Here is an 18,599-nt window from a genome sequence, read left to right on the forward strand (position 1 = left end):
AAAGAAAAAACAGGCCTCAACAGATATAAGAAGATTGAAATAATCCCATGCATCCTATCAGATTACCATGGAATAAGGCTGGTCTTCAAAAACAACCAAAACAACAGAAAGCCTGAGAACACATGAAAGCTGACCAACTCTCTACTCAATGATAACTTGGTCAAGAAAGAAAAGTAAAGAAAGAAATTAAAGACTTTTTAGAATATAAGGGAAAGTAAGGTACAACATATGCAAATTTATAGGACACAATGAAAGCAGTGCTCAGAGGAAAACTACACATACTCTTTCTAGTTTTGTTTTGTTTTTGTTTTGTTTTTTTAGAGGCACTAAGAGTATACACTAACAGTTTGACAGCACACCTGAAAGCTCTAGGACAAAAAGTAGTAAACATACCCAAGAGGATTAGTTAGACAGAAGGAAATAATCAAACTCAGGGCTGAAATCAACCAAGTAGAAACAAAAAGGACTATACAAAGAATCAACAAAACCAGAAGCTGGTTCTTTGAGAAAATCAACAAGATAGATCAACCTTTAGCTAGACTAACCAGATGGCACAGAGACAGTATCCAAATTCACTAAATCAGAAATAAAAAGGGAGATATAACAACAGAAACTGAGGAAATTTTAAAAAAATCATCGGATCCTACTACAAAACTGGACATCTTGATGAAATGGGCAATTTTCTAGACAGGTACCAGGTACCAAAGTCTAATCAGGATCAGATAAACCACCAAAACAGTCCCATAACCCTTAAAGAAATAGAAGCAGCCATTAAAAGTCTCCCAACCAAAAAGAGCCCAGACCAGATGGGTTTAGTGTGGAATTCTATGAGACCTTGATAGAAGACCTCATACCAATACTGTCCACACTATTCCACAAAATAGAAACAGAAGGAACACTAGCCAATTTGTTCTTTGAAGCCACAATTACACTTATACACAAACCACATAAACACCCTACAAAGAAAGAAAACTTCAAACAAATTTCCTTCATGAAGATTGATGCAAAATACTCAATAAAATTCTCCCAAACCAAATCCAAGAACATATCAAAACGATCATTCATCATGATCAAGTAGGTTTCATCCCAGGGATGCAAGGATGGTTCAGTATATGAAAATCCCTCAACATAATCCACTATATAAAGAAATTCAAGGAAAAAAACTCAAGATCATCTCATAGATGTTGAAAAAGCATTTGACAAAATTCAACACCCCTTCATGGTAAAAATCTTGGAAAGATCAGGAATTCAAGGCACATACCTAAACATAGTAAAAGCAATATAGAGCAAACCAGTAGCCAACATCAAACTAAATGGTGAGAAAGTATATAAAAACTCCTAGTTAGACACCAACAAACTAAATAAACCAAGTAAAAAATGAGGTACAGATCTAAACATAGAATTCTCAACATGGGAATATCTAATGGCTGTGAAGCACCTAAAGAAATGTTCAACATTTTTAGTCATCAGGGAAATGCAAATCAAAACAACCCTGATATTCTACCTCATACCAGTCAAAATGACTAAGATCCAAAACTCAGGTGACAGCAGATGCTAATGGGGATGTAGAGAAAGAGGAACACTCCTCCATTATTGGTGGGATTGCAAGCTGGTACAACCACTCTGGAAATCAGTCTGGCGGTTCCTCAGAAAATTGGACATTGCACTACCTGAGAACCCAGCTATACCACTACTGTGCATATACTCAAAAGATGCTCCAACATATATCAAGGACACATGCTCCACTATGTTCATAGCACCCTTATTTGTAATAGCCAGGATCTGGAAAGAACCCAGATATCCTTCAACAGAGGAATGGATACAGAAAATGCGGTACATTTACACAGTGGAGTACTACTCAGCTATTAAAAACAATGACTTCATGAAATTCATAGGCAAATGAATGGAACTAGAAAATATCATCTTGAGTGAGATAACCCAGTCACAAAAAAATACACATGGTATGAACTCACTGATAAGTGAATATTAGCTCAAAACTCAGAATACCCAAGACATAATTCACAGACCATACGAATGAGGCTCAAGAACAAGAAAGACCAAAATGTGGATGTTTCATTCCTTCTTAGAAGGGGGAACAAAACACTCACAGGAGGAAATACAAGGACAAAGTATGGAACAGAGACTGGAGGAAAGACCATCCAGAGACTGCCCCACCTGGAAATCCATCCCATATGCAGCCACCAAACCCAGTCACTATGGCTGATGCCAAGAAGTGCTTGCTGACAGGAGCCTGATATGGATATCTTCTGAGAGGCATGGCAGAGTATTACTGATACAGATAAAGCTGCTTGCAGCTAACCATCGGACTGAGCATGGGGAACCCAATGGAGGAGTTAGAGAAAGGGTTGAAGGAGCTGAAGGGGTTTGCAACCCCATGGGAAGATCAACAATATCAATCAAGCAGACCCTCCACCCCAGAGCTCCCAGGGACTAAACAACCAATCAAAGAGTACATGTGGAGTAACCCATCACTCCAACCACATGTGTAGCAGAGGGTGGCATGGTCTGACATCAATAGAAGAAGTTCTCTATCCTATGAAGGGTCATTTTCCCAGTGTAGGGGAATGCTAGGGTGTTCATGTGGGGGTAGGTGGGTGGGAGTGGGAACATCTTCATAGAAGCAGGGGAAGGGGCATGGGAGTTGGGGAAAGGGGATGACATTTGAAATATTAATTCAAATAATATCCAATAAAAGCAAAATAGCAACAAAAAACAAATATATGAATGATTTCTGGGAGGAGAACATTCATTCAGCTGGAGCTGTGACTGTGTCTTAGAAGCTAGGGTGACCCAGGGCTCTCCATCCATCTGAGGGTTTTTTTATTTATATCCCTACGCAGCCCAAACCAAACATCCAATTCAGTTGCTTGAATGACCTTCACGCCTCTTCTTTCCCTCTCTGATTAATGCAAATAGGAGCAGAAATCAGAAATCAGCACAGCTGCCCCACTCTTTCCATAAACTAGGGTCTTTTGATCCTATTGGATATAGCACAATTATTATTTTATAGCATATTTAGCATATTTCAACCCTCGTTAAGCATCAGGTACTTATAATGATTCATGTGGAGGAATGCAAAAGAAAAAGAATATAATTTTGTCACTCCTTTTTAAAACATTAAGGGCAAATAAAGTTAAGAAGAGACACTGCAGGAGTAGGGTTGAGCACAGTAGGGGTGACAGCAGCCTCCACCAGGAAGAAGCTATTTCTAGAAGCAGGCTCAGCAGCAGCTCAGTGCATGACTATGATTATTTCGTTTCTATCTATATAGCATTTCTTTTATACAGAGTTTCTGCAAGTTCATGGTATTATTCCTTCCTCACAAACACAAATGCCCAAATAAACACAAGCATTGTCTTCAGTTGAAACATGGAATTCCTAGTAAATGGATTGGGTGACTCAACAAAAGAAAAAATCATGAAACTAAAAACTGAAACCAATCTAGTCATTCTTAAAATCACCAGAGAAACATTTAGGCTTCAACACTGTGATCTACAAATGTATATAACCATGAATCCTTTTAATAAAGCAATACCATACACAACACAAAAAGAATTGCATAGGTCCTCCATTCCTGGAAATACTCAGATATAATTAAGTTTGACACATGGTTAGTGTTTCTGATCAATTTAAATTGCACATAAGAGGCAGCCTCTTGTTGGGGATTTAGCTCAGTGGTAGAGCGCTTGCCTAGGAAGCATAAGGCCCTGGGTTCGGTCCCCAGCTCCAAAAAAAAAGAACCAAAAAAAAAAAAAAATCACTAGATCTTTAAAAAAAAAAAAAGAGGCAGCCTCTTTGTTGCTCAGTTTCAGGTCACTCCTGAGATTGCCTTATGCTGTGATGCAGAGACTTAGGCTTAATTCAAATTTAGATTGAATGAATTTATTCTTAATGGTAGCAGAAAGAAGGCAGCCTTAGAGACAAACAGCATACAGTCCTTGGTCTCCCTACTTAGCTTCCATTCTTCTTTATTTAAGTTGCTTTTTCATTGTTTTCCCCAAGTAAAATTAATCTTTTTGTAAAAATACCGATGCATATTTACTTTTGAAAACATTAAAACAAAGAAAATATTGTTTAACCAAAGATAAGCATACCCTCATATTCCCTATTTATTAAGATTTATTATTTCAAAGAAATGTTATTATCAATAGCTTATTTCAAAATACTGTAGAGGTTTCTGTCATAAGGTTATATAGTTTTATTTTCATATCATTGATATTACTGCATTGGGTTGATCTTTTTAATTTATTTCATGATCTAATTACCAACTACTTTGTCTCCTTTTTAAAAGTTAACACTTGAGCTTAGGATTTTTCTCCAGTGTTTCTGAATCACATATTTCCTTATACTATCTTTTAAGATACTACTTTCCTAATCATCTCCCCCATCCTGTTCACCAGACATGAGCAGTCTTGCATGAAAAATGAAAACTCAGGTATTCATCCACAGTCTCCATATCAGAGATTCCTGCTCATTCCCGCTTCTCCTACCCTCTAACCCCTTACTTTTACACCACGATGTAGATACTTACACTGATTTGATTTACTACACAACTGGTCAGGTCCCCTTCCTGTAGGTCCCCAGCACCTCTGTCGTCAGCTGTGTTGCCACCCTGCATACAGTGCTCCACATTTGTGCATTCTTATCTGTTGAATGAGTCATCTTACCTCCAGCTTCTTGCTCTTGACCTCAGTCCTCTTTACTGTTGCAAGTATGAGCCAAGGCTGCATATATGCTCCTCTATGAAGTGATTCCCACGGACAGCATCTTACTCAAACATGCATTGCTTTCTTCCCTGAAACCAGGCCAGTTAGTCACAAATACTTGATGTATAATTAAAGGGAAAAAAATCAAAAGACATTGAAAAACAACGAGTGGAGCAGCTAACCAATCAATGCAATGTCTCTTCTCTCTACATACTATCATCTCCAGCTGTAGGCCCTTTATGTTGAAAGTTCATAGTATAATGCATACACATAATTAACCCAAATAAACCCACTTTGTGAAAAAAACAATTTTGAAGACTTCAGCACAAAAAACACATTTGGGACCGGATCCCACACTATTCTACTTTTCTTTTTTAAAAAGATCATACAGAAGCTTCCTCAGAAGAACCCTAATTAAGCCCATCAGTTCACAGATGTTTGCAGAAAAGTGATCAGCAAGAAAATTTTGCCATGAAATCCTATTTCCTGGGAAGCAAGGTAGATGGTGGCCATAAAGAGTTCCAAGGTTAAGAACCAACATTAAGGCCAGCATACACTGAAGAAACCCTTCAAGACAGGAACCGTTCCTGTTTCTATTTGATAGGTGACAGAATTGAAATTTAGAAAGCTAAATAGGATTTTGAAAGAAACAGAGCTGGGCATCACCAAGACAAAGAGCTCAAATCTCAGTCCATGTAAAAGGAAGCCCAGTGACTGTGTGTGTGTGTGTGTGTGTGTGTGTGTGTGTGTGTGTGTGTGTGTGTGTGTGTATCTTATTCATGTGTTTTGCTTTAGGCATGTTCATGCAACAGCATGCATTTGGACATCAGAGAACAAACTTAAGTGATTGTTCCTTGTCCTTTTACCATGTTTGAGAAAGAATTTGTTTGTCACTGTGTAAACCACTCTCGCTGGTCCCCACACCTCTGAAGATTCTCCTGTGTCTGCCACCCATCTTCCTATAGTTCATTTTGGGATTTCAAAAGTTTGAAATATTGTGTCCAGTTTTATCTGAGTTCTGGAGAACCAGACTCACAGCAAGCATTTTTACCCATGGAGCCATCTGTCTAGCCTCAAAAGCATGTGCTATTACTTAATCAGTGTGCTCTATCTCCAATATGATGAAGCCCCTGCTCCACCACCAAAATTCATGTCAATACTTCAATTCTTTGGCCACCAAATAAAAATCAACCAAGCTGCCACTATCTTAAACTAACACTTATCCAACCAGAGTCCTCTTTCCCACTCAACTGCCTACATCTACCACTGGTTTGAATTACCATTCTCATCAATATTATCTTGATTGTATGAAGTCAGTCTTTAAAATCTACTCCCCACTTTAATGGCAGTAATAGATTGATTTAATAAACACTGACCTTTCACTGATAATCAGGCTGTATGGTTTCTGTACCCTGGAGAGAAAGATAATGAGTCCTTGTCAAAATAGAACTCTGATGTCACTTGTCATCTGATCCAGTTCACAGTCTCTGGAGTCCACTTCCATGCCCTTGTGACATTTTGTGTTTTCTCTGTTGCTTAGGATAGTTTATATCTGACTCTGTATTCCAGTTACATACATTCTAGCCTCCAATTATTTATTTTGAACATTTATTTCCATTTATTCATTTGATGATGTCTTTTGGGTTGCATTAAGTGAAAAAACCAGTAAGTACTACACACATTGAGTGTAATGTTCCTGCCATGAAGTTACAACAACACGTGATAAAGGCTTCTCTTCGTAACAACAAGGAGGAGTGCACTGTTGGAAATACTTGCAGAAATGTGATTCATTCAAATCATAGCTAGAGGTATGCAGGACAAATTTTGGGTCTAAGGTTTTATGGGTGGGTTGTTGTCTTTATGATTTCCAGTGGAAGTCTTGCCTGGTTATAGGAGAGGATCTCTTCAGGCTCCATATCTGCCAATGCTAGGAGTCTCCACTAGAGTCACTCTCATAGAGTCCTTGGAGCCTCCCTAATCCAGGTTTCTGGCACATCCTAGCCCTCCACCCCTTCACCTCCCACCCCTGTCTTCAATGACTTCCATTCACTCTTCTGGTCCCCTTTCCCTGACTTTCCCTATACCTAATCCTGCAACCCCATTCTCTCCCACCGAGTTCCCTTCCACCATCAACCACTAATGACTATTATATTTCCCCTTCTGAGTGAGATTCAAGCATCCTCCCTTGGGCCCTCTTTGTTATTTAGCTTCTTTGAGTCTGTGAATGATTGTATGGGCATCCTGTACTTTACAGCTAATAACCACCTATAAGTGAGTACATACCATGACTTGGGATATTTTAAATTCCATTTATTTGCCTGCAAATTTCTTGTTTTTAATAATTGAGTAGTATTCTGTTATATAAATTAACCATATTTTCTACATTCATTCTCGTTGGACATCTGGGTTCTTTCCAATTTTGGGCTATTATGAATAAAGCTGCCATGAACATTTGCCATGAGCAAATGTCCTTGTTGTAGGCATCTTTTAGGCATATGCCCAAGAGTGGTATAGCTTTGTCTTCAGGTAGAACTATGCCAGTTTTCTGAGAAACTATCAAATTAATTCCCAGAGTGGTTGCACAAGTTCACACTTCCATCAGCAATGGAAGAGTATTCCCTATGCTCCTCATCCTCAACAGAATGTATTATTAAGTTTCTTTATCTTAACCAGGACTATTAAGGCGGAATCTCAGAGTCATTTTGATTTGCATTTCCTTGATGACTTAAGACACTGAACATGTCTTTAAGTGCTTGCTGGGCCTTAGAGATTTCCATGTAGAGAATTCTCTGTTGAGATCTGTATCCAATTTTTACCTGGTTTATTTGGTTTGTTGGTGTCTAACTTCTTGTGGTCTTTATATATGTTGGAAATTAGTCACCTGTCAGATATAGTGTTGGTAAAGATCTTTTCCCATTCTGTAGGCTGCTAATTTGTCTTATTGATGGCGTCAGTTGCCTTACAGAAGTTTTTCTGTTTCATGAGGTCCCATTTATTGTTGATCTTTTTATTTCTTTTTTTCAGAGCTGGGGACCGAACCCAGGGCCTTGCGCTTGCTAGGCAAGCGCTCTACCACTGAGCTAAATCCCCAACCCCTATTGTTGATCTTAGAGCCTGGTGTTCTGTTCAGGAAGTTGTCTCCTGTAACAGTGCATTCAAAGCTATTCCCCATTTTCTATTCCATAAGATTTAGTGGCTATGGTTTTATGTTGCTGTCTTTCATTAATTTGGACTTTAGTTTTGTGCAGAGTGATAAATGGGATCTATTTGAATTCTTCTACATTCAGACATCCAATTAGACCAGCACCATTGTTGAAGATGCTCTCCATTTTTTATTGTACCATTTTGGATTCTTTGTCAAAAATCAAGTATCTGTAGATATATGTGCTTATTTCTGGTCTTGGATTTGATTCCAATGATTAGCCTGTCTGTTTCTGTTCTAACATCATGCAGTTTTTATCACTATTGCTCTATAGTACAGTTTGAAATCAGAGATGGTGGTTCCTCCAGAATTTCTTTTATTGTATAATAGTATAATATTGTTTTAGGCCGTGGTGGTCTGATAGCACGCATGGGATTATTTCTATCTTTCTGTACCTGTTGAGGCCCGTTTTTTGACCAATTATATGGTCAATTTTGGAGAAAGTACCATGAGGAGCTGAGAAGAAGGTATATCCTTTTGCTTTAGGATAGAATGTTCTATAAATATCTGTTAAGTCCATTTGGCTCATGACTTCTCTTAGTCTGTCTATGTCTTTGTTTAATTTCTGTTTCCATGATCTGTCCATTGATGAGAGTGGGGTGTTGAAATCTCCTACTATTATTGTGTGAGGTGCAATGTGTGTTTTGAGCTAGCTATTCTGTGTTTTTTTCTTTGTTTTTTTTCTTGTGAAATTGATAACTGATCTTCCAAAGTCTACAAAAGATTGTGTTGGAATTTTAAGGGAATTGAGATGAATCTATATATTGCTTTTGGTAAAATGGCCATTTTTACTAGGGTAATCCTACCAACCCATGAGCATGGAGAATCTTTCTATCTTCTGATATCTTCTTAAATTTCTTTCTTCAGAAATTTGAAGTTCTTTCATTTGATTGGTTAGAGTTACATCAAGATACTTTATATTATTTGTGGCTATTATGAAAAATGTTGTATCCCTAAATTTTTTTTCTCAGCCCACTTATGGTTTTTATAAAAGAAGGGTAATTTTTAGTTAATTTTATATCCAGTCACTTTCCTGAAGGTGTTATCAGCTGTAAGAGTTCTCTGGTAGATTTTTTATTGTATGTATAAAAAATGTGTATACATAGTCACTTATGTATACTATGATGTCATCTGCAAGTAGTGGTACTTTAGTTCTTCTCTTCCATGTTGCATCCCTTGAACTCCTTGAGTTGTCTTACTGCCCCAGTTAGTACTTCAAATACTATATTGGAAAGAAACAGAGAGAGTGGACAGTCTTGTCTCCTCCCTGATTTTAGTGGAATTGCTTTAAGTTCCTCTCCATTTAATTTGATGTTGGGCATTGGCTTGCTGTATATTGGCTTTATTTTGTTTAAATATCAACCTTATATCCTTGATCTCTCCAAGACTTTTAGCATGAAGAAGTGTTGGAGTTTTGTCAAAGGATTTTTCAGTATCTAATGACATGATTATGTATTCCCTTTTCTTTCAATTTTTATGTGGTAGATTATGTTGATGGATTTTTGTATATTAAACCACCTCTGCATTCATGGGCTACAACAGTATTTATAGTAGCAACATATTGAAAGGAAATGAAACAGGCTCTAGCAAGAGATTATTTAAATCACTGTTATAGACATTCAGAGCTGTAAAAACTAGAAGCCATGATGCTAGATTATGTTAGTGTTCTAGACAGTCCCTGTAGATATTTATCTCTTAATGTGCCCAACATGGTAACACTGGCTTAAAGAAATATAATGAAGTAGGATGCGTGTGGATTATTTTTGTTTTTTAAAAGTTTATTTCAACTATTATATAATGCTTTCTGTGTATTTTTTCTTGGCAGTATTGTTTTTGTGTTTGTATTTCTTAGTGCTGGGAACTCATCCAAGACCCTCATAAAGTCTCAGTAATTATTAATTATATCACTGAGCTGCATAACCAGCCTGACAGATACTATATTTTAGTCATAAAAACTATAGCAAATATTTAAAAATATTATTTACTTTTTTCTATAAATATCATTCTATATGCTATTCCATGTCACTGCCTTAGAGAGATGGACAAAGCTGACTTGTTTCATAGCATTGATGACTATATCTATTTAAAACTTAAATTGTATGTTCTACCAAGAATGCTAAACATTGTAACCAATCTTTTAATAAGGTCATACTTCCGAATATCATACTGTCTACATGGTGGTTTTCTTTCACTTCATAGGTTTAACATTCATATTGATCTTTCTCCCCTTTCAGGTAAATAACTATAGTTTAGAAGAAGTTACACATGAAGAGGCTGTAGCGATATTGAAAAATACATCTGATGTTGTTTATCTAAAAGTTGGCAAACCCACAACCATTTATATGACTGATCCTTATGGGCCACCGGATATTACTCACTGTAAGTACTATGCTTGGAGTCATCCTCTAATAGCCTGCCAGTTATACAAAATGAAACTCCACAAAGCCACCTACACCTCTGCCTACAATTTCACTCTTGTCACACTTCTGGAAATACTTCAGGGAAATATTCTATTTATTATTTCCATGTTGTTTTATGGGACCTCAGTTTATGTTTTGAAGGTGGTACACCTTGATGTGTTCCTCCCACCATTACTGGAAAGACAATGATATGTTTTTTAAACACAGTGATGGTGATAGTGTTAGAACAACACTTCATATGATAGTCGCTCAATCCCGTGGAACATGAGTCTTCTCATGCCATTGTATCCTGTGCCCTAGTTTAGAACTATGTAGCAGCAGAGTGAAAAGCAGATGCTGGCCAAACATACTCTTCCTCCTACAAAAGAACATTGTCCCTCGACATGATAAAATCTCCATTTTCAATCACTGCCATAACTTTTATCTTTAGGCAAATGTGTTATATTCTATAAAAATCAAGAAAATAATCCATCCTTGTGTCTGTAGCAGTGGGTGACGCAGGACTCGTAGGGCAACAACATGAATCACTATTCAAATTCACTGCTAATTAGGCATTGTGCCCTCTCTTCTGTCTTCTGGAACTAAATTTAGAAAGAATTCACTTTTTATGTAAGTCTAATGGATATTTTTGTTGACATGAGTTGGCTTGCTGATTTTGAAACTTTGAGAGTTCAGTTGTGATCGGGTACACTAGGAATGCCTTCAGGGCCCAACTATTAATTCACACTATCGCCTGAAGCAAGTTGTTGAATCTTTCTTAGATTTAGATGTTTCTCTTGAGGAAAATTTAAAAGCTGCATAACCTTAGCTAAAGGCCCATTACCTTAGCTATTACTTTTTGAAATAATGGTCTCAAATGTCTTACCCTCTAAATGGCCTTTTCTTTTCCAAAGAAGGCCCTAAGCTGAGATAAGCCTTACCTTAGTATAGGAATGAGTTTTGACTTTCAGAGACCTTTGAACTTGATAATTTAGAGGAGTCAGATTTGAGAATCTATGAGCCACTCTGTAAGGCCAAATAAATGCAGTGGTAGAGATTTCTTTTAAAAGGCAGAACATAAAACTTTCTAATCAATTAAAGTAATTTAGCGTGTGCACCATACATGTAAAGTAAGGTGTGAGATGCAGCCCTGCCTTCAGCAGCATGGTTGGAGAGTCAGCAACTGAAATGTGTTAATAGCAACACAATTTAGCAGGAATAAGAGGAAATATATACTGTCAGATAAATAAAAATAAATGTCCTTTAGAAATTCAAAGAGGGAAGATTTCCGATCTATCTTTGAAAGAATGGAGAAACTTCATTCCTTCTGAATTTTACATTTGAGATGGGGTAAGAGATATGAGTTGTAGATACTCCATTCAGTAAAGCAGTGGTTCCGACATCAACATCACAGGTTTTTGTCTGAGGATTCGGAGCATGGATCAGGAGCATTGAAATTGGTCAGTTTTATCAAATTGATAAAGAAGTGAATGAATATTATGTCCTAAACAGTAGTGACAGTGAAAAAAGTTTAAGTCAAAAAGCAAGTGCAAAGTTAGATTTTGGGAGTTCATCTTAGCATCTAAACAGATGTGAGGAAAAAGCGGAAAGGAGCCCCAGTCAAGAAAGCCCTCAGGGAAGAGGCATCGGTAAGAAGGTGGATTAGGGAAGAACAGAGGAAAAATGCTTGAGACTGCAGACTTCCTGTGATAGAAATACAACATATTTATGGAGAACTCTTTATAGGAAAATTTGTTCCCTGGGAGCCTCTTGCTTTTGATAATTTGATATTAATTATGTAAAGTGAATGTGAGTCCTACAATTAGAAACTGACATTTTTGTTTCAATAGAAAATTAATCATCGTTCTAAAAATGTGTGTCAGTTGAGTCTCTCCTTCAGTTCTTCTTATCACCTAATTATGCTAATTTGGGTTACAAATACAACCGTTATTACATCTTTCCAATTGTAAAGTCACCAACCACTTAATATGTGGGAAATGCAAATGCACAGCAACTGATCCCTTTTGGAGAACAAGAAAAACATTTTTGGCATGAAGCAAAGGCTTTGTGTTTTTTAACTCATCCTCTGAAATGTAACACTTCATATCACCCACATAAAAGGTTTGATTCCATTTCTTTTTCTCTCCCCTATTCCTTAGCTTATTCTCCACCAATGGAAAATCATCTACTGTCTGGTAACAATGGCACGTTAGAATACAAAACATCCCTGCCGCCCATCTCTCCAGGAAGGTACTCACCAATTCCAAAGCACATGCTGGTTGAAGATGACTACACAAGGTCAGATATGCTTTTGGATTAATTGGGTTGATGATGGTTTCTAGGAAAAAACTCACATTTGTATACTATGTCAACTGTTGCTTAGCAAATGAAAGCTTCACGCTCCCTATAATTTTACCTTAAGTAAAAGTCTTCCACTACGTGTATATAAACATGTAATGGTATTTCTTGCTGTATACTCCCAAATTCAATGTGGAGAAACAGTATTATGCATGTATCTATCACAATCATTGGCTAAGACTTTTTACATTTGCTCCCATTTGGGTTTTGTGGCAATTTAGTAGAGTAGCTTTCATTGTTGGATGAAAGATGATCACACCCAGACTCAGAAAGAGGGGGGTAGCTTGCCAATGCTATCCATATGGTTTATGAGTTCATAACTGAAGAAACCCTCCCCTTTGAACGCTACTTAACATGGTCTTCCTGTCAAAGGTGACGCACACTTAATGGGATTTGGGAGGTCCCTTCCTAATGCAGGAACTATAGGAAAAAAGAAGGCAGGTGAATTTGGTTCCAAAGAGTTTCAAATTAATGGACCATGCTAATTCTAAGAGGGAATTTAGCAGGAATCTAAGGATATGCCACATTACTAATACCACAGGTGACACAACAAAGAAACAGAACCCTAAAAAAGTGGTCTGATGGTTCACAGAGAAAAACTTCATTTATTTAAATCACCATCAATAAGAATACTACAAATAGTGACTGATAAATAAATGAATTAATTAATTTACATAAGTGAATGAGAAATGTTCTTTTTTCTTAGTATTTTTAAACATTTCATTCTAAAACCAGTATATGCTTAATACACTTGGCAAAGGAGTGAAACTGTAAAAAGTCTCCTCAAAGAGAATTAGTTCTTTTTAACAGGATACCCCTTGGTGGGTTGACCACTTTCCAATGGATGATCACACATCCAAGAATGTATGCAAAAGTAAATTTGGCTTGAACAGTGTTTTTAAAAAGGAAAATAATATATTTTCCAAAGGAAGACCAAAAGTGGATTCCATAGGAGGAATTGGGGGATTAGGGAAGCAGTGACTATGGCTAAAACGCACTGTACAAAATACTCAAAGAATTACAAATAAGACCTCCCTCAAATTCTTTTTCTAGAACCTATGTTAAGATGACCAGTATAGCAGCCTATAATGAAATTTTCAAGCATGTACAAATGTGTGCATACATACAACTGGAGGCTGGTCTTGACTTTGTTTTTTAAACCAAATATGAGATTAAGGAGTCACGCAGTGGTGAATCATGACTTTAATCCCAGCATTTGGGAGGCAGAGGCAGGAATATCTCTGATTTAGAGGCCAGCCTGATCTACAAAGTGAGTTTCAGGACAGCCAGGACTACACAAAGAAACCCTGCCTAAAAGAGAAAGAGAGAGATTAAATATGTGTGAATATGTCATATATATATATATATATATATATACACACATATACATATATTCATAACAAATATAGATGTATTGTTTGGGCTTTATATCTTGTATGTTTAATTGAAGTCATTTGTCAGTTTTTACAAAGTAAAAGAGACACCATGCTGCCATGAGTTTCTTTGTCTCTTCGGTTCTTTAATATGTATTTCTAGGTGATTAAGCTTTTCCTAGTTATTTCACAATACCAGGTTGCTGCAGTAGCTTGTTATAACTTTAGCCAGGGAACAAAGAGTTTGGAAGCTGAAGATATGCATCTGTGCTGAGTCTTCCCTGGGCTGAGATGCCTGAGCTCTGTGCTCTTAATTATAATAAGGACTATGAAAGATAATCCTCAGGGCTCCATGAAGTATTTGTACATATAGACACCTTTATGCTCCAGAGCAATGATCTGTTTGCTCTCAGCCTGCCACTAATATTGAAGCTGGTTTTAATTTGAAATGTCATTTTATCTTACTAGGCCCCATAATAAATTAACATTTGTTAAAGCCCTTTTATAATCCTGGCCACTTGCTAGCTGTTTAACATACCCTACTCATTTAATCCTTTTAAAAACAGAGAGAAGGACTTCTTTTTTATTGGATATTTTATTTACATTTCAAATGTTATCTCCTTTCCTGATTTCCCCTCCACAAACCCCTATCCCATCCCCTGTTCCCCTGCTTCTGTGAGGGTGCTCCCCTACCCACCAACCCATTCCCACTTTACTGCCCTGGCATTCCCCTACACTGGGACCTCAAGCCTTTACAGGACCAAGGGCCTCTCCTCCCATTGATGCCAGATAAGGCCATCCTCTGCTACATATGCAGCTGGAGTCATGGGCCCCTCCTCTTTGGTTGGTGGTTTAGTCCCTGGGAGCTCTGGGGAGTCTGATTGGTTGATCTTGTTGTTCTACCTATGAGGTTACAAACCCCTTCAGCTCCTTCAGTCCTTTCCTAACTCTTCCATTGGGGTCCCTGTGCTTACACCAATGGTTGACTGAGAGAATCCACATCAGTATTTGTCAGGCTCTGGCAGAGCCTTTCAGGAGACAGCTATATCAGGCTTCTGTCAGCAAGCATGTTCTCTTTAATAGCTGAGTAGTACTACATTTTCTATATCTATTCCTCTTCAGAGGGACATCTGGGTTCTTTCCAGCCTCTGGCATTATAAGTAAGGCTGCTATGAACATAGTGAAGCATGTATCTTTATTATATTTTGGAGCATCTTTTGGGTATATGCTCAGTAGTGGTATAGCTTGGGTCCTCGGGTAGTACTATGTCCAATTTTCTGAGGAACCGCCAGACTGATTTCAAGAGTGGTTGTACCAGCTTGCAATCCCACCAACAACGGAGGAGTGTTCCTCCTGAGAGATGGACTTTATCACTATTTAGAGATGGAGAAATTAAGCTTCACTCAAAGTTTATGGTTGCATAGCTTTTAAGTAGGAAAAGGGGCAGTTTTACAAACCTAACTAGAATGAAACACTTATATTTTCTCTTTAATATAAAAATGAAAATCGGGCTGGAGAGATGGCTCAGCGGTTAAGAGCACCCGACTGCTCTTCCAGAGGTCCTGAGTTCAATTCCCAGCAACCACATGGTGGCTCACAACCATCCGTAATGGGATCTGATGTCCCCTTCTGGTGTGTCTGAAGACAGCTACAGTGTACTCATATACAAAATAAATAAATAAATCTTTAGAAAAAAATGAAAATCAAATTAAGTGAATTTTTCTCATCAGAGAAGAGCATGGCAGAAAAAGGATCTGTGAGATCTGCTGAGAGTTAGCAAGGCAAGTGAGACCTAACTCTAGCTCTGGTTATCTGTGGCCATGGTCAATGCCTTAACATCTGCACACCTCAGCTTCCTCATCTCTGCAAGGGAAGAGGAGTTGAGTCTATCTCAGGGAGTTGTAGTGGTTAAATGAGAAAATCACACAAGCAACCTAGAACCGTGTTTGACATGTAACAAATACATGGTAGATGTTGTCTATATAGAGTGCCTATACTCATTGTAATTTCTAACCAACATTAGAGTGATACAGAATGTTCTTGCAGACAGATAATCCCTCTGGAGTATAGTCATCCTACAGTAGTATGTCTCTTTGCCTTATGTCTTGCCTTGACTCCTTCCATGTTTCCATGCAAGATATTCTTGCTAATAACTACACAAAATCTTCTGAATGGCTAGTACCAGCAAAAATCGTGAAGAAAATTCTATCAGTTCATGCAGTCCTTCTTGCCACTCTGTCAGCATTGGTGTGTCCTGCCTCGTATTCCCCCTGCTGTAAGCTTTCTATGGACCAAAAATACTTGCTCAAACACAGATTCAGTATTTCATTCATTATATTAATTTAATATTTTCTACTTGACCATGGGCACTAAAAATCTAAAACTTTTAAATTGAATTAAAAAATTATGTAAAGCAGTGCCCATTCTCCCTGCTCCAGGAGATTTTCCATAGAAGCAACTTTATTAGTTGTTTTATAACCCTGAAGTTACATACTCTAGTATTAAAATTCCCTTCTTTTGTAAAATAATTATCATAATTAACAGCAGTTATTATGTCCTTACCTAGAAAAGAAAAATGTTGGCAATTTTGTGTCAGTTCTTATTGTTTTAAATGCCAAGAGTCTTTTGGATAAAAGTTTTTAAGATTCACTTGATTTTTACATGTGTGTGTGTGTGTATGTGTGTGTGTGTGTGTGTACTTGCCACTAGTACGGAGGTGTCTGTTGCGATGAGCAGAGGATGTAGAAACCCCATGACTAGAGTTATAGGAGGTAGTGAAGCCACGTGATATGGATGCTGAGAACTACACTCAGAAGTAAATGTTCCTAACTGATAAGCCATCTCTCCAGTCCTGAATAGAAGTCCAGAGCCTAGCAGAATTCAATCACCACTGCATTGTGGAGCATTATCAGAGGTCCCTAGTACCACAGGAGGTGTTCAGGAAACATTTATAAATGGTTTTTGAGGTTTGTATAGATGCCACAGCAACAACCATAACATCAAATGCAATTTTAGATAAGAGGTGACCTTGATTCTGAACTTGAAAATCCGTAAGTATTGATCAGAAATAAAAATCAGACATTTGCAATAGGTAGAGAGTTTGTAAAAATGTAAAGAGGAATGCAAGCTAAAACTATATTTATACACACATTTATATCTATGTCTGTAATTTCTATGTGATAGTCTTGATTTTTACAAATAGCAACAATAAAAGAACTAAAAGGAACTAAGAAAATGCCTCATTGTCATACAACAAGAATCAGAGGAAGGATTCCAATTAACCTACCCTTAGAGGTCTCTTCCTCACATCCACACCTTTCCTCTCTCAGAGATGATTTTGTGGCTTGTAGTCTTAGCCCTGCCACTCAACACCTACACAGTTGTTCAAGTCACTTAGTCTCTGTAAGTGGCATTGGCAAGGGAGAGTGGGGGAGAAAAATTATTTTAATGCTCCCCCCTCCCTTTGACCCCATCAGCCATGGCAGGTGAAAGAGTTGGCCCTCACAGGACCATGAGAGCAGAAAAACTGGCTCTGTCCCTACCCTGGGGAGCACAGCAGGTATGGTCCTTGATGTGGGGCTGCAGATGAGCCAGTCCTAAAGGGAGAGCCAGCCCTGCCTCTTGTTTGCTGTGTGGTGGTGTGGTCAAGGGAAGGATGCTCTTCCCCGCCCCTCTTTCCTTGCCCATCTATGGCAGGCAGGAGGGCTGGCCCTGGATCCTGAGAGTGGGGAACTGGTCATAGCCCTAATTTGCTGTGCCTACAGGAAAGCAAGCCCTGAACCTCTCCTGCGAAACATGGAAAAGCTGGACCTAGGTAGACAAAGAATTATAAGAGTAAGAGATGGTCCATAACATCGAATAATGTTTCCATGACACCAGGCAGTTTCACATGTGAACTCATAGTCATTGTAACAGGGTGCACAAGCCCTGCGCGAATTCTAGTTAGACAAAATCCCTGCATAGAGAAGCGAAGGTGGGCAAGAATCACATCAATATCAGTGCAACCCTTTGCACTTGATACAGTCTGAGATTAGGGAGTCAGTTTTCTTTAATAATATGGCCCCAGGTTAGTTAACCACAGGCCAAGAGAGGTTAGCTAGGAAACACAAACTAGTCTCAATGGGAAAAGAACTGAAAAGGAAGAAATCTCAAAATTGGATGAAAAGAGATGGGAGTGAGGACAGGGAGTTGTGGTAGGAGCTGGGAAGAGGTTACAATGTGAATTTCTTCAAAATACATTCTACAAAATACTCAAAGAATTAAAATAATGTTAAAACAAAGTAAGTTTGATGGGCACTTGGATTTTCTTTAATATAAAAATACTTTGGCTTCAAGCCAAATTATTTTTTATACAAAATCATAGAGTAATGTTAACATTATCAAAATACTTATTTTCAGAGACATTTATTCTTCCTGGAAAAATATCACAAACTCTAAAACAAATTATGCTTCCCAAGTTTGGGAGACAGTGAGTTTAATACAAACTTTCCAAATATTGTATCTTGTTGAAAGTCTTTTTCTGATGACCCAAGGTGGGGCT

General features: G+C 37.9%; 1 protein-coding gene across 23 annotated transcripts in view; it reads left to right on the forward strand.

Annotated features, from left to right (window-relative positions):
• Nucleotides 1–18,599, forward strand: part of Dlg2 (discs large MAGUK scaffold protein 2) — a 2,073,609-nt gene that overhangs the window by 1,574,551 nt on the left and 480,459 nt on the right. For all 23 annotated transcript variants that reach the window (XM_087586773.1, XM_087586779.1, XM_087586780.1 and 20 more), the window contains 2 exon segments: nucleotides 10,164–10,308; nucleotides 12,488–12,626. In XM_087586773.1, the coding sequence (XP_087442899.1) occupies nucleotides 10,164–10,308; nucleotides 12,488–12,626 (284 nt within the window).

Source organism: Rattus norvegicus, chromosome 1 (assembly GCF_021556685.1).
Source record: "Rattus norvegicus strain SHRSP/BbbUtx chromosome 1, alternate assembly SHRSP_T2T, whole genome shotgun sequence".
Taxonomy (NCBI): Eukaryota; Metazoa; Chordata; class Mammalia; order Rodentia; family Muridae; genus Rattus; species Rattus norvegicus.